Source organism: Chelonoidis abingdonii, chromosome 7 (genome assembly GCF_003597395.2).
Source record: "Chelonoidis abingdonii isolate Lonesome George chromosome 7, CheloAbing_2.0, whole genome shotgun sequence".
NCBI lineage: Eukaryota > Metazoa > Chordata > Testudines > Testudinidae > Chelonoidis > Chelonoidis abingdonii.
In genome coordinates, this window is record NC_133775.1 from 53,130,984 (window position 1) to 53,157,529 (window position 26,546).

At 40.8% G+C, this 26,546-nt stretch overlaps 1 protein-coding gene across 2 annotated transcripts in view; it reads right to left on the reverse strand.

Moving 5' to 3' along the window:
* Positions 1–16,153: 16,153 nt before the first annotated feature.
* Positions 16,154–26,546, reverse strand: part of PLA2G4A (phospholipase A2 group IVA) — a 127,286-nt gene continuing 116,893 nt past the window's right edge. The window contains exon 18 of one of the 2 annotated variants that reach the window (XM_032783433.2): positions 16,154–18,934. In XM_032783433.2, the coding sequence (XP_032639324.1) occupies positions 18,803–18,934 (132 nt within the window). In that variant the 3' untranslated portion in view covers positions 16,154–18,802. The remainder of the gene's footprint in view (positions 18,935–26,546) is intronic. The other variant, XM_075067862.1, reaches the window with a different exon arrangement.

The following is a 26,546-nucleotide window of genomic DNA, read 5'->3' on the forward strand; positions in this document are numbered from 1 at the left end:
GTTTTAACCATATTTTAGAACTTCATGTTAACTATGTATAAAGGCTACAGGCAAAATTTACCCATTTGGAGAGGGCTGGCACAAAGATTTTTTGTACTATTCAAGGTCAAGTGTAACTTATTGATGCATAGGCTTTGTGTTGGTCCTCTGAATCTGGGTCAATTTCACTTCAAATGACTATCAATCCATTGGTAACTTTAGAGGTTGGTCTGGGAGAGGTCATTAGTCCTGAAGCAAATACTAACCTATCAAAAGCACAAGATAAGATTGTCCTTCAACAAGTTACACATGGACATGGAAGACACCGAAGATATGTGCACTTTTGGTTCAGGCATCACAATGATCTAAATAAGGTATATATCAGTACAAAATGTGAGTTATCTGTGATAAGCACAGTCAAGGCCATCGGCCCATGCAAATATTGATTTCATTGTAAATGATTCCATGTGAAAGATGGTGCTACCAGCCCTGTATTTTTGTCACTACTATAAAACTGTCAGAAATTTCAAAGTGCCTGCCCTTGAAAGTAATTTTTTCACCTAGCTATCCTTGCTCATAAAAGTTAAGGGATGGCAAATTTTCTATTTAGCAGCCTACAGGCCACTACCAAACAGGCAGCTTGAAATGTACAGTTTTTTGCATTGCTTTGCAAAGAACCACATATCTTCTCCAAGACCCTCTTGAGCAGTAGCCTACCACTTTGAGGAAATCTACATGACCTCTGTGAGATGTGAGAGGCATTGTAGTTTTCTTTCGTGATCCGCATTTTTGGCTCCTTGTTCGGCCTTAATTAGTTCCATCCGTCTCCTATGTTCATTTTTGTTGTCTATGGCTTGTTGCAGTGCTCTTTCCTTTTTCAGGGCATCTTTGGAACTCATGGTTTCTGTCTTCTTGTGTTGGGGTGCCCTCTGGTGGTTATTGTCTGAACTGCTGGCTCTCTGTTGTCTCCTGGCAACAGTTGGGGGGGGCCCATATGCAACCCAATCCTTTTCTTACCTCTGGCTACTCTTGACATGCAATATTAAGAGTCAAACCAGTTTATTTATCTGTGTGTGTTGCTGGGTATTGAATCCCAATTGGAAACCTATTGCTAACAATAGACCCTTAATGTCCTTTAATCGTTCTTGCTAATATGCAAGCCTCCAAAAGCAGGCATAGAAAAAAATTCTTCTGATACTTTTTAAAACCAAACCCTTTCTCTCTGAATAAAACCCCTAGCAGGGAAAAAGAAAAATAATTATTCCTACTGGCTTCTGGATTCTATCTTCCACCGTCGCTGCCCAACATGTAAAGCCTCTGTCCCAAATCTGGACCTTAGCATCTCCAAATCTGGGTGCTTAGCATGAACCTCCAAGCTTAATTACCGAGCTTGATCTTATCTGCTCGCCACATTCCCAAAATTTCCAGGGTTTTGGCCCCCTCTGGTCTCTCCCAAACCTTCCTGGAGAGACCCCAAGACCCAGAAGCTCTGAGTCTTACGCAAGGGAAATACTCCACTTCCGCTTCCCCCTCCCCTCCCACCCAGACTTCCTCTCTGGGCTAACTTGAGAGTATTGAGTAATCTTTACATCACAATACCAAGAAGCCTGTCCCTCTCTCCACAAAGAGACAAACTCAGCACAAGGAAACAGAGATGATTTTATCTCTCTTTCCCCCTCTTCTTCTCTCCCCCTCCCAGTCTTTTCCCTGAGAGACACAGTACTCCTGGCAGAGATTCCTATCCCTTGCTTAAATAGGAAAAGAAAATTCCAACAAGTTTAAAAGAAAGTTTTATATAAAGAAAAGAAAAAACACGACATGGTCACTGCATCAAGATGGACATAACACAGGGTTTTTGCTTAAAAGAAATATGAAATAATCAGCCTTATTCCAAAGAGATATCCAATTTAAACATTCCAGCAACCTCACACATGTAATACAAAATACAATATAAACCTATTGCTTTTCCTTTTGTACTCAAAACTTGGAACAGAAGGGTAGAAAGAAGCTTGGAGACAGAAAAAAAGCTCTTCCTCATAGCCGAGAGAAAACAACAGACAGAACAAAGACAAACACACCCAGAAGTTTCCTCCTTCGCTTGGAAAAATCCGGTTTCCTGATTGGTCCTCTGGTCAGGTGTTTGGTTCCCTTTGTTAACCCTTTACAGGTAAAAGAAACATTAACCCTTAGCTATCTGTTTATGACAGTAGCCTACCACTTTGAGGAAATCTACATGACCTCTGTGAGATGTGAGACAAGATGGAACACACAGAGGCATTGGTAGCCACTGCATTTGTAATGTTTTTCATAGGCAGACTTGTGGACTCCACGAGAAGTTCAATAATTCATCATGTTCTAAAATCTACCTCTGCTACCACATGTAAGCATGACTTTTACTGCAGAGAAAATATTAAGGCAGAATTCCATGCATAGCACATATTATGCACAATACAGTGACACTGGTGCCTCTCCTTATTCCTCTAATACAATTCACCGAAACAGACAAAACTCTAAACTCTTACGATAATCTATGCATCTAGCATGTTTCAGTGATTCATCTCATTTTACCTGTTAATATTTGTATTATTTATTAAACGTTTGTAAGTTGGTAGCTCCTAATGATCACAAAAAGGTGGGGGCCCCATTGTGCTAAGTCCTGTGCAATCACATAACAATTGGACAGGTCTTGCCCCTAAGAGTGTAGAGTCTAAAAGATTTATAAAACCAATATAGGCCTCCCTGATCAGCAGGATGTTGACCCACACATTTTATAGTGTGACATGGACAAAACATTGAGAAAGATTTAATAGAGTCCTATATGTGAGGTCCTGTGCGCTATGCTGATTGTCATATAGCTAAGACTCCATCATGCCTACAAAATACACTGCAATGAATTTGTTGTTACATTGTGCAGTAGTCAAATCAATCATTAAAACTACATTTGTTAAACTAAATGAACACATAGTATTTGGTGCTTTGCTTTCCTACTGAATCTCCTCACATGGGGAAAGGATCACTATTCCCTCATGGCCGCTCAATATGGAGAATATTGGCCACCCAAAGGGGATTTTGCAACCTAGAGGGGTGGCATCACCTTATCACCAAATATGCTGGTGTGGAAAACCCACTAGATCCACCACTTGGGAATAAGTAGTGAGAACAGTCCCACATCCAAACCAGGGACTGAAGTAGTGGCTATGGACGGACTTCTAAGATACCCCCACCTAAGTTGTGGGTTGAAGACTAGATTCTGTTTCCTAATCCTCTATGTTCATTTCCCTGGCCAAAGCCCATTTACTTGAATATTATGTGTGTGTGTGTTTAGGAATGAAAGTTTTCTATTTCACAACAGTTTTCTTTAACACCCTTGCAAATTACAAGGACTATTAGCAATAAAGCTGGTCAATGTTCTGACAGAACAGTTTTCCATCTGAAAATGATGGTTTGAGAACATTGAAACATTTGGGGGAATTTATCAATTTCACTGAAAGTTTTGATGGGAAATTATCAAAAAGTTTTGGTTTTGTTTAACATTTTGGTTAACAAAGGTTTAACATTTTGGTTTTACTTTTGTGATACATTATGTAACATAATACAAAAGTTGACTTGCACATTATATTATTATTTATAATATAATACAAAAGGCAAAATGGTAAAGTCAAAATGAAATGCTTCAACTTTATCAAAACAAAGTGTATGGTGAGGTCAGATAAAATATTTGGGAATATTTTATTTTTCTAAGCAAATTCCATGATTGTGACTTTTCCTTCCAAAGTGAAACAAACCAAATTTTGAACTTTGAGAACTTCTTGCAGGTTTTATATTCTGTTTTTTATCCAGCTCCAATTATCAAGTTTCTATTGCTTTTTTTCCAAGAGATAGAGAATTATTTTATGTACAATATTCATAAATTTTGCTACTGTGTTTCAGTACGCTTTACTGTCAGAGTCAATTATACTCCACCATTTCTATAACATGAAAATTACAGATGAGACAAACCACTGAGAATGCCAAGGCTTGAGAGTACCAGCCAGTCCTCCAATTCAAAAGAATGGTGTTTGGGGTTTTCTTCACTATCTACATTCTCCCACTTATCGTTGGGTTTTGGGTCACCAAAATTAGCATTTCCTTTAAAATCTATTTTTGACAGCACAGTGGCAATTCACATTCAGTCATTGTACAGACAGTTAAAGTGATCAATAAGGGTCAAATTAAGGTCAGCTTCTACGTGATTATACAAAGGAAAGAGGACATATGCCATCTTCACCCCCCTTAAACAGTTGTCCACTGCAGTCTTATGTTTTTCCCATGCACCTGTCTAACCACAGTCCTGAGAGTGACACATCTAAGTAATTACACAGCTGTTCTGACTATCATACCAACTATCCTCCAGTACTACATACAGTTTCTGTTTGCCTGTTCTGCCCTTGCTTATCACCCTATGTAACAATGCTGGTTCTGGCGGGACCCAACTGAGAGTGCCAATTCAGGACAAATTGCTTAAACCAGAGCAGTCACAGCCCAAAGCTGGGTTTTTTCCACCTCTAAGGCAAACCAAACCAGCAAGACCAAGAGGACTTTGGTTTCACCCCACTGGCTAACTACAAGTCACACAAGCAATTCCCTTAGACACTCCAGTTTCCCAGTATCACCACCAATGCCACTCATTATGGGGACAAATAGTTATGAAAACCAACACCCCAGTAAAAGAAAAAAGGTTCTCCTGATCCCAAAGGACCAAGCCGCAGACCTAGGTCAATATACAAATCAGATCTTACCACAAATCACGCTGTTGCCAATCCTTTAGAATCTAAATCTAAAGGTTTATTCATAAAAGGAAAAAGCTAGAGATGAGAGCTAGAATTGGTTAAATGGAATCAATTACATACAGTAATGGCAAAGGCTTTGTTCAGGCTTGTAGCAGTGATAAGATAAACTGCAGGTTCAAATCAAGTCTCTGGAGCACATCCCCAGCTGGATGGGTCATCAGTCCTTTGTCAGAGCTTCAGTTTGTAGCAAAGTCCCTCCAGAGGTAAGAAGCAGGATTGAAGACAGATGGGAGATGAGGCATCAGCCTTTTATAGTCTTTTCCAGGTGTAAGCAATACCTCTTTGTTCTTACTGTGGAAAATTACAGCAAAATGGAGTCCTGGAGTCATGGGCATAGGGTGACCAGATGTCCTGATTTTATAGGGATAATCCCGATATTTGTCGAGGCTTTGTCTTATGTACGCACCTATTATCCACCACCACCACCCCCATCCTGATTTTTCACACTTGCTCTCTAGTCACCCTACGTGGGCAAGTTCCTGCATACTTTACTGAGTTACAATGTGTAGCTGGTTTCAGAGTAGAAGCTGTGTGGGAGTGGATGGGCCATTACACAAAGTAAAACTATTTCCCTAAGCTTATCTTTCCCCCTCCCCCGCCCCAGTTCCTTATGTCTCCTTGTCAAGTGCTGGAAATGGCCCATTTTCATTACCACTAAAAACAGTTATTTTTCTCTCCTGCTGACAACAGCTCACTTTAACTGATCACTCTCCTTATAATGTGTATGGTAACACCCATTGTTTCATGTTCCCTGTGTATATATATATCTTCCTTCTGTATTTTCCACTACATGCATCCGATGAAGTGAGCTGTAGCCCATGAAAACTTATGCTACAATAAATGTGTTAGTCTCTAAGGTGCCACAAGTACTCCTGCCTTCTCTCAATGGGTCAGTTGTATAGCTGATGGTCCTTAATGGGCCATCAAGCAGGCTAGGCGGAGCTAACACCAACTTGTCTGGGATGTCACCCAGAAGCATAGCATAAGTTTGAAATATAGACAGTATAGAGCCAATATTCATAACTTCAATTACAAAATTGATACATGCATACAGACAGCATAATCGTAACCAGCAAACCAAAACCTTGTCTTAAACACCTCATTTGACCCCCTTTATACAAGATTTGGTGCCGCTACAGGACCTTGGTTGCAACCATGTTCTATATGGTCCCAGTTCAAATCAATAATATGAAACCCTACCATATTTTTTCAAGGTAAAACCTCCCAGCTGGAGACATCTTGTCCCCTTCACAAACTCACCTCCTCCTGCATCTGTTGCTGACCATCACACTTTGATCTCCTCTTTCTCGTAAAGATTCTCCCTGACAACTAATGCTAACTTTCTGTCTGTCTTTTAAAGAGACAGGAAATACATTGGCCATATAATTTGCTTTTGCTAGTGTTTCCACACTTACATGAAATATGAATTATTTACAGAGTATAAATAATCTCTCCTAGGACACAAGTGATGCCATAGTGAAAGCACTGGGTTAATCTTTTTATAGGACATGGGTTTACAGTGTTGACTGGATTTTATAATACGAGTTCCTTTCACACTAACATTCCTTACTGTTTCCTACTGTGTATATGGGTCATGTTTTCTCTGTGGGACAGATTCTATTCTCACTTACACTGGATGTGAATCTGCAACAAATCCACTGGGGTCAATATGCAGGGAAGTATTTTTAAATTCTTAATACTATGTGGAAAATGATCACTTTGATATTCAGTTGGGACCCTACAAAAAGTATTATTTAAAAAAAAAGGTTAGAAAAATGAAAACTGATTTAACATGTCAGTGCAGAATTGTTGGCATCCTAGGAATGTCGTGCTAAAGAATGTTCAGAACTTCACCAGTTTGATAATAGAGTAAGTAATGATGTGTCAGCACTGAATTAGTTTACATATCAAATTACAGAACACTATGTAACGAACAACAGAAAAATAAATTAGTTTTAAGGGGATAAAGGAAAAATGTATGATAAATTTTGTACTAAAATCTTAACCCATATAACCCCACTGAAGACACTGAGATTGTGTGGGCTGTATATTGGTGCATATTTTGCCCTTTGATATTATTAGCAGAAGCCAATTATTGTTGCTCATAGGAAATCAGAGATGTTAGCTTTTATACTGTATAAGATGCCTGACACTGCAGAGCTAGAGATGCAGGGCCAGCTTCTGACCTCAGTTACAGTTTGTAAATTTGGTGTAACAGACCAGACTCAGTGGAGTTACTTTGGATTTAACCAAACAGATCAAAATGTCTGTCTCAGCTGTCCCAGACATTCTATAGAGCACGAAAGCTAAACACTATAATTTTCTGTAAGCATCTTTAGTTAACATTTGCTCTTTTTACTGATTAGTATTTCTCTACTTAATAGTAATGAGCCAACCTGGCACTAATTTACACTCCATGAAATTCAAATGACTTCAGTGAGCCATTTAGCTTATAGCACCAGATCCTCAGCCTGTGCAATTAGCTGCAGTTCCACTGAAGTCAATAAAGTTATGCTGATTCACATCAGCTGAGGATGTGGTCCACAGTCTAGCTTTATCTCATAAGTACCAATTATTTTCTTTGTATAACGTTCTGCAATCTGGCGGTTTAACAAATATAGTAATTAAATAACCCTCACAAAACTATGAACATGGGTGACTTTACCAACAATACTAACATAACACCTTATAGCTATTGGCTCACAAGAGACTCCTATTGCATACAGGGATATGGGGAGAATGCAAGGATTCAGCCATGTTTCCAGGGTGGGCCCCAGATGAAGGGGATGAAATGAGAAGAGTGGGTCCTAAAAGAGGGCATGTTATTATTATTTGTTTTCAGCACCACTACTAGCCTCAGTCATGGACCAAAACTCCCTTGTGCTCGGTGCTGTACAACACAGAACATAAAGCCTGCTCAGTTCCGCTGTATATTGGGCTGCCCAGGGCTGGACCATGCTTCCATAAAGCATAGTCCCTTCATGAGCATTCTCCCTTCTCATGGTGTGAGGGGAGATTCCTCACCTGTCCTGACTCACATCATTGGCTAAATGCCACAATTTTGTCAAAACTATTTAATCAGTTTTCCAGATCAAGGTTTTCAAAAACAGGAGCCTACCATTAGACTAAATAAATGGGCTGATTTTCAAAAGTGTGGGCAGCTCAGGTGATTTTTGACAATCTTGGTCCTGCTGTTCTATTATACATTTTTTGAGACCCTAACAAAACAGCACTGAAGTGCTCATGTTTGTGTCTAAAACCTTCTTTAGCCAAAGAACTGGGTTTCTGAATTGGAACTTTTCTCTCACCTGATGATGTCTAGTTTCATCTTGCACAAGTGCTCATGTGGAAACAGGTTTTGAATTCTGCAGCATTGCGCTGACATCTAGCACACTGTGTTTTTCAACTGAATGAGCTGGAGCATGGTTCATTTGCCTCTAAACAATGAGTTCAATAAATTGGGCAAAAATGTGAAACAAAATACACACTCATTATTCAGCTGGTAAATGGTGTTCATCAAACAGGCAAGAAGCAGGGGATTAAAAGATAATCCCAAACACCCAAGTTTTCAAACTTTTCTTCTTTATTATCCGTTCTTGCAGACAGACAGGTTAGTACCTAGGGTACAAATTATGGCTGCCTTCCTTCTCTGAGCTTCCTTGTAAGAGGCAGCCATGATGGGGTACAGGGTTGTTAATACTAAGGTATGCTTAGAGACGCAGAGGGGACATGTTCTAGTTTCATTTGGAGAATTTAAAGTAGGCAACACTACCTGGAGGAGGAGGGGTAGGGTTGAGAGGATGCAGTCCCTTCAGCTCTATAGGACATCTGCATGGGGCTTCACTGAATAAGGTTGAAATTAAACATATGGTCAAGTGCTTTGCTGAAACAAGGCTCTAATCTTCAATTGACACAGTAAGGAGACAGAGCCTTAGATTATGTCCCTCTGCTAGTAACCATGCATTACCTGAAGGCTCTAACATTGCCCACAAATTCTAAAGCATCCTTATAAATTAATCTCAACATCAGACTGTCTGACTCAGACCAGCATAACATACTGCTCAGCAATTTGTTATTTGAGATTATTTTATTGCCCCAGTCTTAAAAGATATATCAAAAGCTTCATGTAATTAACTCAATAATAAAAAATCACATCTGGCCCCCTCACACTGCTACCAAGTGTTGTGTCTAGACAGACACTTTAAGAGTTTCTTTGATATCATTCAGAATGTCTTACCAGATAATTGCAGCAAAAACATGAATCTTTTAATTTTGGGATGAGCAGATATGCCTGATGTACCTTGAGGGTTTCTTGTGGGAAAAATTGTGCTGTGCCCTCCTCCTCTTGATGTTAATCAGATTTGCTTGCAAGAGCCACAGTTTCAATTAAATCTTCATTGTTGGATGTAAGCATTCTCATTACTTGCCAATCAGTGAAGTCTACTAGTTAACCATATTCTCCATGCTCCATAAAAATGCACATGGAGAGAAGAGTTAATGCAGAAAATTACCTTTCTTTAAAAGCATTAAAATTAGCATATTCAGTGCTTATGAAAGATACCAAACTGAGACACCTCTAAACCAAAGGAATCCCTTTACCCATCCATGCTATGCACGCACCTCCATCCTGAATGCTTCAGCTTTCACCTGCAAGGGCAACTAGGTCAGCTTCCCATCCCCATTTATTGTTTGGTCCTTCTGCAGAGACTGTCATCAAGAGTGTCTAGAAGTGCGACTTGTGATGTGGCCACTAACCAGCTTGGAAATGAACTGAACCCAGCAATTGACTTCCCATACATCTAGAGGTTATCAACATTTGGTCATGAACAGGCGATGTAGATGAGAAAGACTCGATATCTCATTGCCAAACCCCTAAACTATCCAGGTCTCCTGTAATCCTCTTATTTATATTTTTGTAAGCCATGACCATTTGCTTGACTCTGAATAAGACATAAAGGAGGAAACAGCCTACACCCTGTACAGCTTAATACGTAGATCAACCACAAAATACTCTGGGATATGCAGAGGATGGGTCTACCTTAGAAAATGATGATATTTCTAGCCTACCCAGAAGCTAAAGACATGGAAAATCTCATCAGAACATAAACCTCTGAAAGATTTTCAGCCTCTAACACTTCCTTATTTTACTTTCTACATACCAGTCATGATTTTATAGATCTCTATCATATCTTCCCTTATTCATCTCTTTTCCAAGCTGAAAAGTCCCAGTCTTATTAAGCTTTCCTCACATGGAAGCCTTTCCATATCCCTAATAATTTCTGTTGCTGTTTTCTGTACCATTTCCAATATATATTTTTTTAGGTGGGGTGACCACATCTGCACACAGTATTCAAGATGTGTGCATATCATGCATTTATATAGAGGAAATGTGATATTTTCAGTCTTATTATCTATCCATTTCCTAATGATTCCCAACATTCTGTTTGCTTTTTTAACTGCCACTGTACATTGAAGTGTATGTTTTCAGAGAATTATCCACAATGATGCAAAGATCTCTTTCTTGAGTGTTAACAGTTAATTTAGACCTGTATGTGTAGACATACCCATGCTTGCTTAGTGGGGCTCTGATCCCACTGATCAATGTTCATCAGTAGGTAACAGCATACCACGCTTTGAAGAAAAAAATCCAGAGAGTAAATTTGTTGAAGAAACGGCAACGAATTCTGTGGCACGTTATAGACTAACAAACATATTGGAGCATGAGCTTTCAAAAGCTCATGCTCCAATACATTTGTTAGTCTATAACGTGTCACAGAATTCGTTGCTGTTTCTTCAACAAATTTCAAAAGCTCATGCTCCAATATGCTTGTTAGTCTATAAGGTGCCACAGAACTCATTGCCACTTTTACAAATCCAGACTAACACGGCTACCCCTCTGACATTTGTTGAAGAAGTTGCACTGAGTAGTCTCCACTTGCGTTTACTGGCACATATAAAGGTGCATGTCATCACAAATGGGAAAAGGGGTCACATTGTTTTCACAGTGCCTTAATTTGGTTGGCTAGAATTTCTTAAACAAACATAAGAATATATATAACATTCAGAACAACGGCCAGACTCAGTCTTCCCAGCCATCAGTGGTGTGTCTGTTTACATTGTCTGTTATGAGTCTGAGCTTAGCACTAATATTTTAAACAGAAGTTGTGTATTCTTATTCTGAGACCAACACGTCCATATTGATTCACATAGCAGATTTCTGAGCTGTCATTTTCAATGAGCTACCATCTCAAAACTGGAGATGTGAACTCTGACAAGCCACATTCCCCCCTCAGCACAGATGAACAGACTCTCAACTTTCATAACAGCATCATAACAGCATTTGGCAGACCTAGCAAATAAAATTTCCTTTCGCTAATCCTCTGGATTAAAAGAAATTGGAAACAAAAGCAAATATTTGTTTGAAATCTACAGCTGCAAAAAATCAGTCTCTGTGTTTTATGGCTATTCAAGCAAAATATTTGCCTCAATTTAACTTAGTGTTGTTTCATTATTCCCTTTCCCTGCTCCCTATAATCCATCCTACAGAACATCTTGGCAAAACACATATTTAGCATATCTAGATGATGAACTTCAATCTTACATCGTGTTCCTACTGAATGCAGTGAAAAAAACTCCCATTAACTAGCATATAAATCCAGATTGAGACACTTCTAGCCTTCCCTACAGAGATGTTGAGCACCCACAGCTCCCATTTACTTTCCAGGGCAAGTCAATAGGAGCTGTGAGGTGCAGGAAGAGGGACTCAGTATTTGTGACAATCTGGCCCTCAATGTCACAATTTGGCTGCTCAAAAGATAGAAGCACTTAAATTAGAGAGTGTTGCAGAAAGTGTGTCTGTACCTGCACTGAAGTAATTGGGATTAATTGGAGTGACTGGGTGCTTAGCACCTTTGAAAAAGAGATGACTTTACTTAAGCACCCAAATCTGGATTTAGGTGCCTAATTTTAGTCATTCAGATTTGAAAATATTGACCTAATGGCTTGGCTGGAAGGCTAGTGAATTAAGCAAAAACCTAAATAAAAGAAGACATCAATTCTTGTCCTGGACCTGCCACAGATATACTCTGTAGCCCTTGGTCAGTCTCATAACATCTATGGCTTGGTTTCCCTTGCTATGCAATAGAAACAATAATACCTTCCTTACATAGATGTTGTATGGCCTTATTCACCATTGTCTACAAAGCACTTGAGATCCTCAGATCGAAAGTGTCATTGAAGCATCAAATATTGTTACAATTAAGTGCAAAATTACAAAACTGTGTCAGTGTTAAAGGCACTTCAGCATTAAAGTCATGTCACTCAGCACGAGCCTGCTTTGAATAAAACCAGTTCAATATTTTTAAGTTAAAGCTGCAACACTGTCATTCAGTTTTCTAAACTGATTCAAAACTAGTGTTGTTAGAACACTGTGTCATTCCCCTTCCTTGGGATCTGATTAGTTTCTAGAGAATGTCACACAGAAGATTTCCTCAAATTAGAGATCACCTAAAATTCAATATCTTCTCAAACTCCGGATCATCTCGGACTTTGGGCCATTCAACTTTAAGCATTTCAAACCTTCACACTACTGATTTTTCACAAACTTGGCTTGTTTGGGGGAGCTCATTATGTTCTAAAAATCAAGCCAAACTCTGATCTGTATACACTAAATTGTAACCGACTGTAAGGTCACATAAGAAATTCCAATTTCTATTATATAAAATGTTGTATTAACAGCCACGAGTTATACTTTTAAAATACTGTCTTTATAAACACAAGGGAGCAGAATGAAGGTCAATTTTTTCACAGATCAATTTATAAATCTAATCATTGCTTATCAACATGACTTTTTTTGCATGGAATTTAGCTTACTGTTTAACTCTCATGATTTATAGTCTTTTTTGCTGAACCACTATGATCTTTATTTTTTCCCCTCGCGTGAGAAGGGCAAGTTTACATTTATAACAATTTGATGACTCAGAAGATTAGTACACAAATCTAACCCTATGTAAGTAAAAGAAGTAAGAGTAATAGGTGAAATTACAGCTTCAGGAAATGTCGACATACTTTCAACTTGAGTGAGCAGCAGGGAAAGCATGTGTCATGTAAATTTGTTTGGTTGTATAACCTGTGTTACTAACATCAAATCCATTTGCTGTTACAGACTGCTTTGAACAAAAGAATCCTTCCGGTGGCCTGAAAGCAGACAGATCCCTTGCCAACATAGAGTGCCTTAAAGAAAAGACCTTAGTGGTTTCTAATTCCTTTCCTATTCTTTCTCAAATTTCATCCTGCCGACAAAACTTTGGGTCAAAACAGAGATTTGATACTGACGCAATTTTCTTTCTCTGCTGCGTACATTCAAATCTTGACATCAATGTTCATACGGATTCATTTCTTGTGCTTTCCAGGTTAGTCAGAGTTCAGCCCACAAATTTGCTCTTGGCCGAAAAAAAAAAACCAACCCGCCCTCCCCCCTCAATAATGTAAATAGACATTTAATACATCTGACTTCCAAATTGGAAACTCCACCATATGGTCAGTATCAACATGTCGAGACAAGGAATCTGAGTGATGCCTCCAGGGCATAGCCATAGGGCCCAAACTCAGTAGGCTTTTCCCAGCAACAGTACAGCTTTGGGACATAAAGCTGCCTTGAAGTAGTGTTACACTGGGGGATTCTCTCCATCCATGGGGATCCTAAAGTAGCACTGAGCTGTCGCAATGGCTCCTTGTTCCACCTCTGTTCACTGTGGAGGGTGTTCAAAAAAGGCGACATGGCTGTGCCAACCCATAGATGTCATTAACGACACTTATACAAATCTTTTAAGAGGCTGGGGCCTTGATTTGGCCCAGAGAACCTCCATGATGACAATGACGAGTGAGATGGAAAGAAAACAGTTTGACTTTTGGACCCTGGAATGCATTTGTGGGGATGGGATAGCTTTTTACTTAAAAACTGAGGAAATTTAATCTGGAAATCAGTGAGATATATGAATATGGCTCTCTATGATGCCATTTTCATCACACACTTTTTAAAATTTCTGTTCTAGGCCCAATCCTGAAAACAAGAATTTTGTCCTTGACTTCAATCAGAGCAGGATTGGGCCATGAGTTTTTATGAACAGTCCAGATAAGACCAGACTATTGCCAGTAATCTTAGAATATTAAAGCACAATGTTTCTTCCCTTCCCCCAAACCTAGTCATACCCCAACGTGGAGCCTGTTGCAGAAAACAGAGGAAGAAAACACATATTTTTTTTTTAGAATGTTTTCCTGTTTGTTTGCTTGTTTTTTTCCCAACATTTGAAGGATAGCAACCAGCTCCGTAGTTGGCTGGAAAAGAAAGGTCATGTGCACATGCGAGAGAAGGGATGGGCACTTGAAAATATAGTCAAACTTTTTTTTATTTTAAAATGTTGTCCATATTTTGAAATGTATTTCAACCAGCTCCAAATGCAATTATTATTTTGTTAAACTAACAAACTACTTTGTAGGAAAAAATAGCACAACCAATAAAACAGCTAAAGTCTTGAAAAAAAAGAGTGCGAATATTGCTGCATGAACAACAAATGTTTTGAGTTTCTGGTAAATACGACAAATTGAAGAAAAAATTGTTTTGGGTTGATCTGAATTTTTTTCCCATCGAGTTTTGGAGAATCAAAAAGTAGAAAAAATTGGGTGAAATGACTCATTTCATTCAAACTGAAATGAAAGGAAATTTGAAAGCAAAAAATCATTTTGAATTGAAAAATTGGTGTTTCATTTCAAAACAAAACATACCAGGTTTTTGGATTATTTTCCCCCACCCAAAGCAACTGAATGAAATCTACACAAATTCACAAAATGTTTCAAGCTGCTCCAAATCTGCAAGTTTCTGTCAAAAAATGTCACCAAGCTCTAATTATGAATCATAGGACCAAATACTTGGTTTAAGCAGAAAACAATTTTATTGGTTTCATGTCATTTGTGAGGAGGTAGGAAGATATTTACTTTTTCTGCGCTACTATTCATATTTTATATAATTTCTAATACACTGCATGACAATTGGCTAAGCCTCCTACGCTACAGCTGAGCTGAATTAGGTTTGAATGCATCACTTTCTACTGCACGCAGATAGATTTCCTCTTTTATATTTAGGAATGTTGGCTTGTGAAAGATTTTCATTTGATTGTTGCTAACAACTGGAATAAACAAAAACAGACTCATCAATAAATTAGTTGGGAAGACCAAGTCATCTCAGATGTTTCTCTTGCCAAATAAACAAATTCCAGTCAAGTGCTTCCAGATGAACAGCAGACTTTCCCAAAAGGGAAAGCATTAGCAGCTATTCTGGTTCTGAATGGTAAGTCCTTTTAGTTTTAAATCCACAGTAACACATCCAAAGAATGCATCCCAAGAAGTGAGCTGTAGCTCACGAAAGCTCATGCTGAAATAAATTTGTTAGTCTCTAAGGTACCACAAGTACTCCTGTGCTTTTTGCGGATATAGACTAACACGGCTTCTACTCTGAAACAGTAACGCCAGGTTGCTATCCATGTGGACTCAAGAAAATTTGCTGGTGTAAGCGTATTGGAAAGGTCTGTCCTGTACTCATTCATGTTAAAATATTAGTGAGAGTTTTGATTTGTCTTACATTTTGCTGCCCTAGTGGTGATGGCCAGTGTCAGACTGACAGCCTTGGTTGCCATATAGTAATAAAATGGTCCCTCATGAAAAGATTTACAACACTCAAGTGTTCCCTTCCCATCAGAAAAGTGAGTTGTCATAGATCTAGAACCCCTGTGCTGCCAGCTCACCAGACTGGTGTGCGGGGATCCAGACACTGAATCCCTCATATGCGTTAAGCTTCCCTGGGTCTCAGCACGATGCAGCACTGTTTCCTCCCTGGGCCTCTCTGCCACATTTCCTGGGACCTGACTCTCAGTCATGGAAAGGGAACCCTTCAGCCCACCTGCTTTCATTCCCAAAGACCAGGGCTGACCTTTTCTAGAATCCCAACAATGGCAGAGCCTTAGATACAGCATAGAATTTCTCCCAGAGTGATGTTTTAACACCCCTGTGACAAGGATAAACAAGGGCCAGATCTGTTATCAGAGCTGGCTGAAATTTTCCCAAATTCAATTCTTTAACTAAAGGTTGAATTTCAACTAAAAAGACATTTTAGTTAAAATTTTCACAGAAGTTACATCTTGTTATAGACCAGCTGTACCGGCATGCCTTGCTCGTATAAGTCTCACTGGTTTCCACTCTCATTAGTTCGGAACATCTGAGCCTGTATCACAATGAAATGTAAAGTACAGTGCACTGTCTGAGAATTAGCATATGCCTCCTGAAACAACGAATGCCACAAACCAAGTTTTATTTATATTTTGCCATCTGATAACATAATAATGTGATAATGTAAATCTTACACTTTGTGAGCATCACAGAAAATATATATTATGAAATAAAAATATTATCACATTAACCAAAAGAAAAAACAATATATTTAGAAAAAAAAAATATTACAATATAAAGGTGGTACCAGCTTCTCCCTGTTTTCAATCATTTGCTGCAAACGTTTAAATTATGCATCGGTAAAATAAATTACCTTTATTTTCTCTCTTGATTTTAAACAAAGTACTAATTCAAACACAAATAAAACCTACTCCTCAATAAGGGAAGTGTTTATTAATTAGCTGGGATTACATATAAATTTAAGGAAGGACGATGCAGTAACTATTAAGAAAATTTCATTATAATTGCTTACTTCCTCATGGGTATGAAGATCTTAGACAATTAAAAATGGTGCTATAACTCACAATAAAAGGAACCATCACTGGATTAACAGTAATCTCTTTGATAAATGAGCAGTTGCTGTAAAAATTGTTTATTGTGAGAATTATCAGATAAAAAAAATCAGATTAGCTTTCAGCAGGTTTTGCAAGAAGCAGTGTTGCTAATTGTGATTTTTATTATTTATACAGTGCCAAGCTTGGTGGGAACCTAATGGACAAGTAAAAAGATAAAGGGGGGAATTCCTGGCTCCACTGAAGTCAATAGTTTTGTCAGTGACTTTAGATTTCAGTCAAGGACCTTGCATTGAAGAGTTTACAATCTGAGGCCCTGATCTTGCCAAGACTTGCGCATGTGCTTAATTCTACTCATAGTGTGTAAGCCACAACCACTGAGGATAAAGGTCTGATAAAGTTCTTGAGCTCCAGCCTGGAATGCTTACGTCTGGTTCTCCCACAAGTGTCTGTGTTCCCTACTGCACTGTCCATCACACATAGCAAACCCTCCTTGAACAAAGCTTCTTCCACTTCAAATGCCACTTCTGCTGTGACACCTATGTGACAGCTAATGACTGCTGGGCTGAGCGGCAATCAAGTGAGAACTCAAGAGAGAAGCGATTGGTCCTGCTTTAAGCAGGGAGTTGGACTAGATGATCTCTTGAGGTCCCTTCCAACTCTGATATTCTATGATTCTATGATAATTCTTTTTTTAGAAGTAAACCAGACATCCTTTCATCTAATTCACAACCATCAAGCTGTGCACACAGGTAACCTACGTCACATGAGATCTCATCATCCTCATCATTCTCCTTCCCTCCTCCCCGTAGTGATTGTTACACCCCCTCATTGAATTGTTTTAAATCAGACTGTAAGCTTTTTAGGGAAGCGATCACATCTTTATGTGCACTTGCACAGTGCCCAGCACAATGAGACCCTGATCCCAATGGATCATGAACTTTGAACTGAGGACCTTCCAATTTTTTGGAAGTTACCAGAGAGACTCTACAAGCCATCAATTTATTCCAGGGGTGGCCAATCTGAGCCTGAGAAGGAGCCAGAATTTACCAATGTACATTGCCAAAGAGCCACCGTAATATGTCCCGCCCTCTCCCCTCCCCCCCCCCCAGCTCCCAGCAACTTCCCCTCCCTATCACCTCCCAATTAGCTATTTCGTGGCATGCAGGAGGCTCGGGGGTTGGTGGGGAGAGGACTGGAGTGAAGGCAGGGCCTGTGGCACAGCCAGGGGTTGAGCAGTGAGCAGCCCCTGGCACACTGGAAATTTGGCACCTGTAGCTCCAGCCCTCAAGTCAGTGCCTATACAAGGAGCTGCACATTAACTTCTGAATAGCTGCATGTGGTTCTGGAGCCACAGGTTGGCCACCCTGATATATTCCATCATTGCTACAAACTTGATATAAGGACTTGGAATTATTTGTGTGTATGTGATCTATTAACCATTTATAACTCTTTTCTTTTATTATTACATCTTTAGTTTGTTTACTAAAGATTGGCTGACAGCGTAGTATTTGGGTGAGATTCATATTGACCTGGAAGTATGTGTCTGATCCTCTGGCATTAGAAAGAAGCTCACATATAATGAAATGGGTTTTCATTAACTCCTCACTGTATTAGACTTGGTTGTCTAGATGGAAGCCAAGGGCTGGAATGTTTACAGGGGATTGTGTTTGGCTTCTGGTTAATCAGTGTGGTATTACAAAAGCTGTTTTGTTACTGGTTTGATGAATCTAATTATAGGATAAACCACCAGTTTGAGGGATTGTCTGCTCCTGTTCCTTGCAGTCTGCCCTGCATGTGGCATTTTCAGTGTGGCCCTTCCAGGAGCCTGGACACAGTCGCCATTTTAACAAACATTTAAAATCGAAAATATTGAGAGAAAATATTCATGAAATTGGCAGATGTTTTACAAAAATAGGAGCATTTTGAACCAAATTACTTTGCATCCAAAGCATGCACAAGTCTATATTTTTTAAAATAAAGAAATTGCCATTTATGCTGGAATTTTGTAAATGTTTGTAGATGCAAAACAAAAATGTAAAAAAGTACAAATCACAGTGAAACATAAAATTTCACAAAAAATGCTTCTCTCAGTTTCACATGGCCCCTTCACCTGAGCAATGGTGTGTTGTAACTCATGTCCAGATCCAGTTACATAGATTTAGCAAATTTCTTGGAGGAGTGGCACTTGCAGTACATATCCTACGTATGCTTAGTGCTTGGAGACTTCTTGTTGAAGTATTTTCTTGCCTCAACATTGCTGAGGGACACAGAGCAGCGGGATGGATTCTGTCTTCTGTATTCAATGCTTTCCACCATTGCTTGCTTGATCACCTGTAAAACAGAGTCAAAGTTCAGGGCAAAGAATTGACACTGGAGGTGGTTCTTTAACCGACGGCAAAAAGCCATATCAGCTTGTACAACTGTTGCTCTTAATACCAGAAGCAGGCCAGTATTGCTTAGAAGAAGGGGCTTTAACAACAAATAAACAAACTGTATGTTGAAATTTTTGAAAAAAAGAACATCGTTCCTTCTCCTCACACACACACCTCCCTCAAAAAGAATCCTAACTACTTCTCAATCTCTTATGGTAAATCACTAGTTTGCTGTTTTTTTTAAATAGTAATTTCTGATAAAATATAGGTCACATCTGGAAGACTGGAGAATTTTGAAATGAGAAGGCTGTATAATATGGTAGCTTATTATGAATTACGATTTGTCCTAATACAGTCCTTTTATCATGATAGCATCAACAATATGCACTAAAAGACCTGACAAATAAACACCGAGAAAGTGTCTTATTTTGGGGCTCTATCCTGATAACTGACAATGAAAGAAGTTAGTGTGTCCTGAGTATAAAGTGAGGAACTATTTTGCCACAGTTTAATTCCTAGGTCATCCTGCCTTTACCCTCATTTTGGTCACACCAGAAGTCCCATAAGCCTTTGGTCCATGCAATGTCTCTACCCTTTGATTAAAAATACAACATAAACTTAATGGCTGTGAGGACTTAACAGGGGCCACTAGTCAACAGAGGAATAGCAAGATCGTCAGTAAAGAACCATGAAGTGGTGGCAGATTGCCCATCGAAATTTAAAAAGCAAATGCATGTCCATTTAAAGAGGTCATTTGCCAGGATATGCAAGAGTCTGGAGAGGAAAAAAGGTCAGGGTTTTTTTTGCCTCTATAAATCACTGCAAACTCAAATATTCACTCTGCCAAAAAGGGAAGAGCACAGGAGCAGCAGCAGCTAAACAAAAGAGAGAAAGCTAAATTCATCTACTTTGGCTTGATTTCATACTCCATGGATCATCTAAAGAGAATGTCTGCACTGCTACCTGAATTAGTTGAAGAACCTCATGAATGAGTCATGTAAACATTTCTCATCCGCTGTTTCAGTTCTGCTGTGGACAATCTTGTTATGAAATAATGTTCGGTGCCTTCTATAGAAAATTATACAGCACAAAAGAGGAAGACTGTCTTTAAAAAATGTCTATGTTAAAAATCCTAATTCTTTGATGTTGAAAGTGGAAGGCAATATAGCCAGTAGGTGGCATATTTTGATCATGTACTTATTACAAAGATCTGAAACTTGCAGCAGAAAAAAATTACAACTGTTGAGTGAAATCACTAGAACAAAAATATACTGTGGCCCTGATTCTGATCTTGTTTAAAGTAATGTAAATCAGGTGTAATGACTGAAGTAAATGGAGTTACACTGCAGTATATGAAATCAGAATTTGGTCCAGATCTGATTTTGGGGTGTAAATCAAACATTACAAGAATATTCAGATTTAATAGTAACATTAAATCATTAATATGACTTCTGTTTTAAATTTTACTTTTATTTTCCTAGCTCAAACTTAAAACCATTTAGTGATTAGAGTTTCAGCAGAACAAATACTCTCTAGTAGACTGATTCTGAGCTCATTATTTACCAAAGCATTATTTAAGAATTATGTATCTTATATAGCAACTTTCATCCATAGAACTCAGACCACTTTACAAAGATGGCAAATGTCATTATCCCCACTTCAGATGAGGAAACAGAACCACAGAGTGGTGAAATCACTTCTTCAAAGTCACCCAGAAAAGTAAGTAGCAGAGCTCAGAATACATCTCATAGATTAAGGCCAGAAGGGACCATCATGATCATCTAGTCTGACCTCCTGCACATTGCAGGCCACAGAACCTCGCCCACACACTCCTTTAATACACCCATAACCTCTGGCTGAGCTACTGAAGTTCCCAAATCATGATTTAAAGATTTCAAATTACTGAAGATCACCATTTACTTTGGTTTAAACCAGCAAGTGACTTGCGCAAAAAACCCTCAGGGCCTCTGCCAATCTGACCTGGGGGAAAATTCCTTCCAGATCCCAAACATGGCAGTCAGTTGGACCCTGAGCATTTCGGCAAGACCCAACAGTCATACACCTATAGAATTCTCTGTTGCAGCTCAGAGCACTCCCCATCTAGTGTCCCATTACTGGCTGTTAGAGATATTTGGTGCTAGCAGTGACAAATCTGCTACATGCCATGGCAGGCAATCTCATCATACCATCCCCTCCATAAATGTATCAAGCTCAGTCTTGAAGCCAATTGGTTACTTTGCCCTCACTTCTCCCTTGGAAGGCTGTTCCAGAACTTCACTGCTTTTCCCCTAGGCCACAGAACCAAATGGCTTCACCCAGTTACCTGGGTGGAGCTCAGATACAGTAATAATGGAACAGTAAAAACAAAAAACAGATTAGGCCTGGTCTATACTACGCGTTTATACCAAATTTAGCAGCTTTAAACCGATTTAACCCTGCACCCATCCACACAATGAAGCCCTTTATATAGATACAAAGGGCTCTTAAAACCGATTTCTGTACTCCTCCCCGACGAGGTGAGTGGCACTCAGATCATTATTGCCATGTCAGATTAGGGTTAGTGTGGCTGCAATTCGACGGTATTGGCCTCCGGGCGGTATCCCACAGTGCACCATTGTGACCGCTCTGGAAAGCCATCTGAACTCGGATGCACTGGCCAGGTAGACAGGAAAAGCCCCGTGAACTTTTGATATTTCATTTCTCTGTTTGTCCAGCGTGGAGAGCTACAGCAAAGGTGACCACGCAGAGCTCATCGCCACAGGTAACAATGCAGTCTCCTGAGAGAATCAAAAAGACGCTCCAGCATGGACTGCATGCGGAGGTACTGGATCTGATCGCCTATGAGGAGCAGGATTCCTGCTTAACGAACTTCCGTTCCAAAGACGAAATACAAAAACATTTGAAAAAATTTCCAATGGCATATGACTGCGGAGAGGCCACAGCAGGGGAATCAGTACGATGCCGTGTGAAAGTTAAGGGACTCAGACAAGCCTACCAGAAACCAATAGAAGCAAATGGAAGGGTCCGGAGCAGGGCTGAAAAACATAGCCGCGCTTTGACGCTGAGCTGCATGCATTCTTAGAGCGTTCGCCACCACTACCCACACCTGTCTGTGGAATCCCAGGTGGTGGTAATCTTAGTCATGCCTGAGGTTCTGTGGACGGGAAGATAGGAGGAGGAAGAGAGGACAAAGTTTGCAAAGAGCACACAGCACTCTGTTCCCCCAACAAGCCAGGAGCTTTTTCTCACCGTGATGGGAATTTACCTTCCAGGCCCCTCCCAATGGCCACTTCCAACAATGAAGCCCCATGAGAGGGACCTGGTGAGTGTACCTTTGGTAATATAAACATGGTTTAAAGCAAGCGTTCTTTATGATTATTGGTGCCCTGAAGGAATGGGTGCATTCGCTGGCCAGTACAGTATTCGAAAAGTCCTGTTAACAATTCTGGGGGATGAGATACGAAATCCCTCCAGGGACTCTCTATGAAGCTCTCTGGAGAGTACTCCAACAAGCCTTTGCAGAAGGTTTCTGGGCAGGCAGCCTTATTTCCGTCCTCCAGGTAGGCACTTGACCACGCATGCATTGTAGGCAAGTAATTCTGGATCATGTGCATGACAAGCCTAGCTGCGTATGGTCCGGTGTTTGCTGGCATTCAAGCAACATCCGTTCTTTATCTCACTATGTTATCCTCAGGAAGTGATATGTTCATGGTAACCTGGTTGAAATTCAGGAATTTAATTAAGGGGACAGAAATGGCCATTGCTACTGGTCTTTTGCCTGTGGCTTAAAAGAATCCTTCCCTGCAGGTAGCCAAGCAGGAGAAGGGGGATGATTGGCCCTGGACTTTTTCGCATTGGATGCAGGGATCTTCCTGCTACCAAGTCACACGGTGGGAGGAGGGAGCGGGGTGTTTAGCTGTGATCTTCTATGATACCAGCCACGCAGTGGGGGAGGGGTAAAGCGATCATCCCAGAGAACTGGATGGGGGAGTGGTTTTCTGCTGCTGAGCGTTAACGGAAGAAGCAGCATCAGCGGACTTGCTTCCTATTGGGAAAGGAGGGCGCTGGATCAGATGAAGGCTGCAGGACGAAAGAAACTGGCTTACCATGGCCGCATGCAACCGTGAATTCTGCTGCCGGACCTGTCTGTGAGATCTCTAACACAGGCTGCAGGCACTCAATGATTAACGATGCATAAATGCACACCTTGTAGTCAGATCACCATGTGCTATGTAAGGTGAATAGTGTTGTTCACCGTGAAAGAGTATAACCATTGTTCTGTAAAATGTATCTTTTTAAATACTTCTCTCACTTTTTTCCCTCCCTCATGCAGCTGCAAATTTTTCAAGCCTCCCTACTATGTCCTGAAGGCTATCTCAGATAAAAAAAGATGCGAGACAAAATGTTTACCTGCAATGAAAGAGCTCATCTGAATGAGTGGAAGGACGTGTTATCAAAGTACAGGAAAGATGCCATGACTGTGAGGACAGGAGGGATGAATGTGAGGAGAGGAGAGACGACTGAGATGAGAGGAGGCAGCAGGAAGATCAGCGGTGGCGGGATGCAATGCTGGGGCTGCTGCGTGATCAAACTGACATGCTCCAGTATATGGTGGAGCTTCAGGAACAGCAGTAGGATTTTAGAGTGCTGCTGCAGCCCCTGCATAACCACCCTCTCCCCTCACCATGTTCCATATCTTCCTCACCCAGATGTGTAAGAACGCGTGGGGGAAGGCTTTGTGCACCCGCCCACTCCACCCCCATGGACAGCCCAACCAAAAGGCTGTCATTACTTTGAAAATTTTTTAGTGGCCTTTTCCTTCCCTCCTATCCTCTTCCCAAACCACACCCGGGCTACCTTATCAGTTCTCGCCCTCTTTTTATAATTAATTAATAAAGAATATGTGATTTTTAAACAAGAGTGATTTTATTTCCTTAAGAAGCAAGCGATAATCGAAGAGGGAGGGTGGGTGGCTTACAGGGAATGAGTCAATCAAGGGGGAGGGGAGTTTCATCAAGGAGAAACAAACAACAGTCATACCGTACCCTGGCCCATGATGAAACTGGTTTTCAAAGCTTCTCTGATGCGCACCGCTTCCTGATGTGCTCTTCTCATCGCCCTGGTGTCTGGCTGCACGTAATCAGCGGCCAGGTGTTTTGCCTCAGCCTCCCAAGCTGCCATAAAGGTCTCCCCCTTTCTCTCACAGAGATTGTGGAGCACATAGCAAGGAGCAATAACAAAGGGGACATGGGTTTGGCTGAGGTCTGAGCAAGTCAGTAATGTGCGCCAGCACACCTTTAAATGGCCAAATGCACATTCTACCATCATTCTGCACTTGCTCAGCCTGTAGCTGAACAGCTCCTGACTACTGTCTAGGCTGCCTGTGTATGGCTTCATGAGCCATGGCATCAAGGGGTAGGCTGGGTCCCCCCAGGATAAATGACAGGCATTTCAACATCCCCAACTGTTAATTTCTGGTCTGGGAAGTAATTCCCTTGCTGCAGCCATTTAAAGAGTAGTGTTCCTGAAGATGCGAGCGTCATGAACTCTTCCCGGCCCTCCCACGTGGATGTTAGTGAAACATCCCTAGTGATCCACCAGTGCTTGCAGCACCATTGTAAACTACCCCTTGTGGTTTATGTACTGGGTGCCCTGGTGCTCCGGTGCCAAGATAGGGATATGGGTTCCATCTATCGCCCCACCACAGTTAGGGAATCCCATTATAGCAAAGCCATCCACTATGACCTGCACATTTCCTAGAGTCACAAACTTTTGTAGCAGCAGCTTAATGATTGCTTTGGCTACTTGCATCACAGCAGCCCCCACAGTAGATTTGCCCACTCCAAATTGATTCCCGACTGACCGGTAGCTGTCTGGCATTGCAAGCTTCCAGAGGGCTATTGCCACTCGCTTCTCAACTGTGAGGGCTGCTCTCATCTTGGTATTCTGGCGTTTCAGGGCAAGGGGAAGCAAGTCACAAAGTTCCATGAAAGTGCCCTTACGCATGCGAAAGTTTTGCAGCCACTGGAAATCATCCCACACCTGCAACACTATGCGATCCCACCAGTCTATGCTTGTTTCCTGGGCCCGAAATTGGTGTTCCATGGCTAGAACCTGCCCCGTTACCAGCAGGATCTCCAACGTGCCGGGGTCCGCAGTTTGAGAGAATTCTGTGTCCATGTCCTCATCACTCTTGTCGCCGCTCTGCCGTAGCTGCCTACTCCTCGCCTGGCTTTGCAGGTCCCAGTTCAGCATAGACTGCACAAGATCTTTAAAACATCCATGATTGCTGTCTTGAGCTCAGCAGGGTCCATGCTTGCTGTGGTATGGCATCTGCACAGTTCACACAGGAAAAAAGGAGCGAAACGGTTGGCTGCCACTGCTTTCACGAAGGGACGGTTGAGGCTGTACCCAGAAGCACCAGTGACAATGTTTTTTGTCCCATCAGGCACTGGGATCTAGTCCAGAATTCCAATGGGCGGGGGAGACTGCGGGAACTATGGGATAGCTATGGGATAGCTACCCACAGTGCAACGCTCCAGAAATCGACGCTAGCCTTGGTACATGGACGCACACTGCTGAATTACTGTGCTTAGTGTGGCCGCGTGCACTCGACTTTATACAATCTGTTTTAAAAAACTGGTTTCTGTAAAATCGAAATAATCCCGTAGTGTAGATATACCCTTTGATTAGAACATTAACCCAAATTGGAATGAACCCTGAACAAGCACAGGAACTCAGACATGAAAAGCATTATAGATTTCGTTACACTCTATCCAGTTCTTCTGTTAAGGCAGGAAACTATCAGTACATAAAATAATCTTCATACACATATAAAATGAAATGCAGAGCTACAAAACAGGGAATAACTGGCTAGGAAGTAATGCTGCTTAAAAGGATCTGGGGATTATAAACTCTGAATAGGCTTCCAAGAGAGGCTGTGGAATCCCTGTCAGTGAAGGGACTTGATACCCTCTCAAGATCCTTCCAACCCTACATTTCTATGGTTCTATAGCTCCTGAGACATTCTTTAGCTGTTTCTTTTTAATGGAAAATATCTCTGTTATTTCAGCAGCATGATTACCTCGGAGCTTACACAGTTACAAGAAGAGATGATTATGCATGACTGTATTTCCTGCAGCTCTGGAATTCCAGACTTTAAGACCAGATGCCATAAGAAAGGGCAAAATTCTCCTCTCTAAATCTCACTGCCCATCTCATCCATCTCTTTCCCTGCTTTATACAGGACCCTATCAGTGTAGTATCTGAGCAGTTAAAATAGAAAGAACTACACCTTTACCCCGATATAATGTGACCCGATATAACACGAATTCAGATATAACACGGTAAAGCAGCGTCCTGGGAGGGGTGGGATTGCGCACTCTGGAGGATCAAAGCAAGTTCAATATAACACGGTTTCACTTATAATGCGGTATGATTTTTTGGCTCCGAAGGACAGCGTTATATCGGGGTAGAGGTGTACTTCTTTTCTCCCTCCCTTCCCAGTCTGCAGGGGAAATAACTCCACCAGTTCACAGTTTTTGTGTTTCTGTGTGCATTGCATGGAAGCA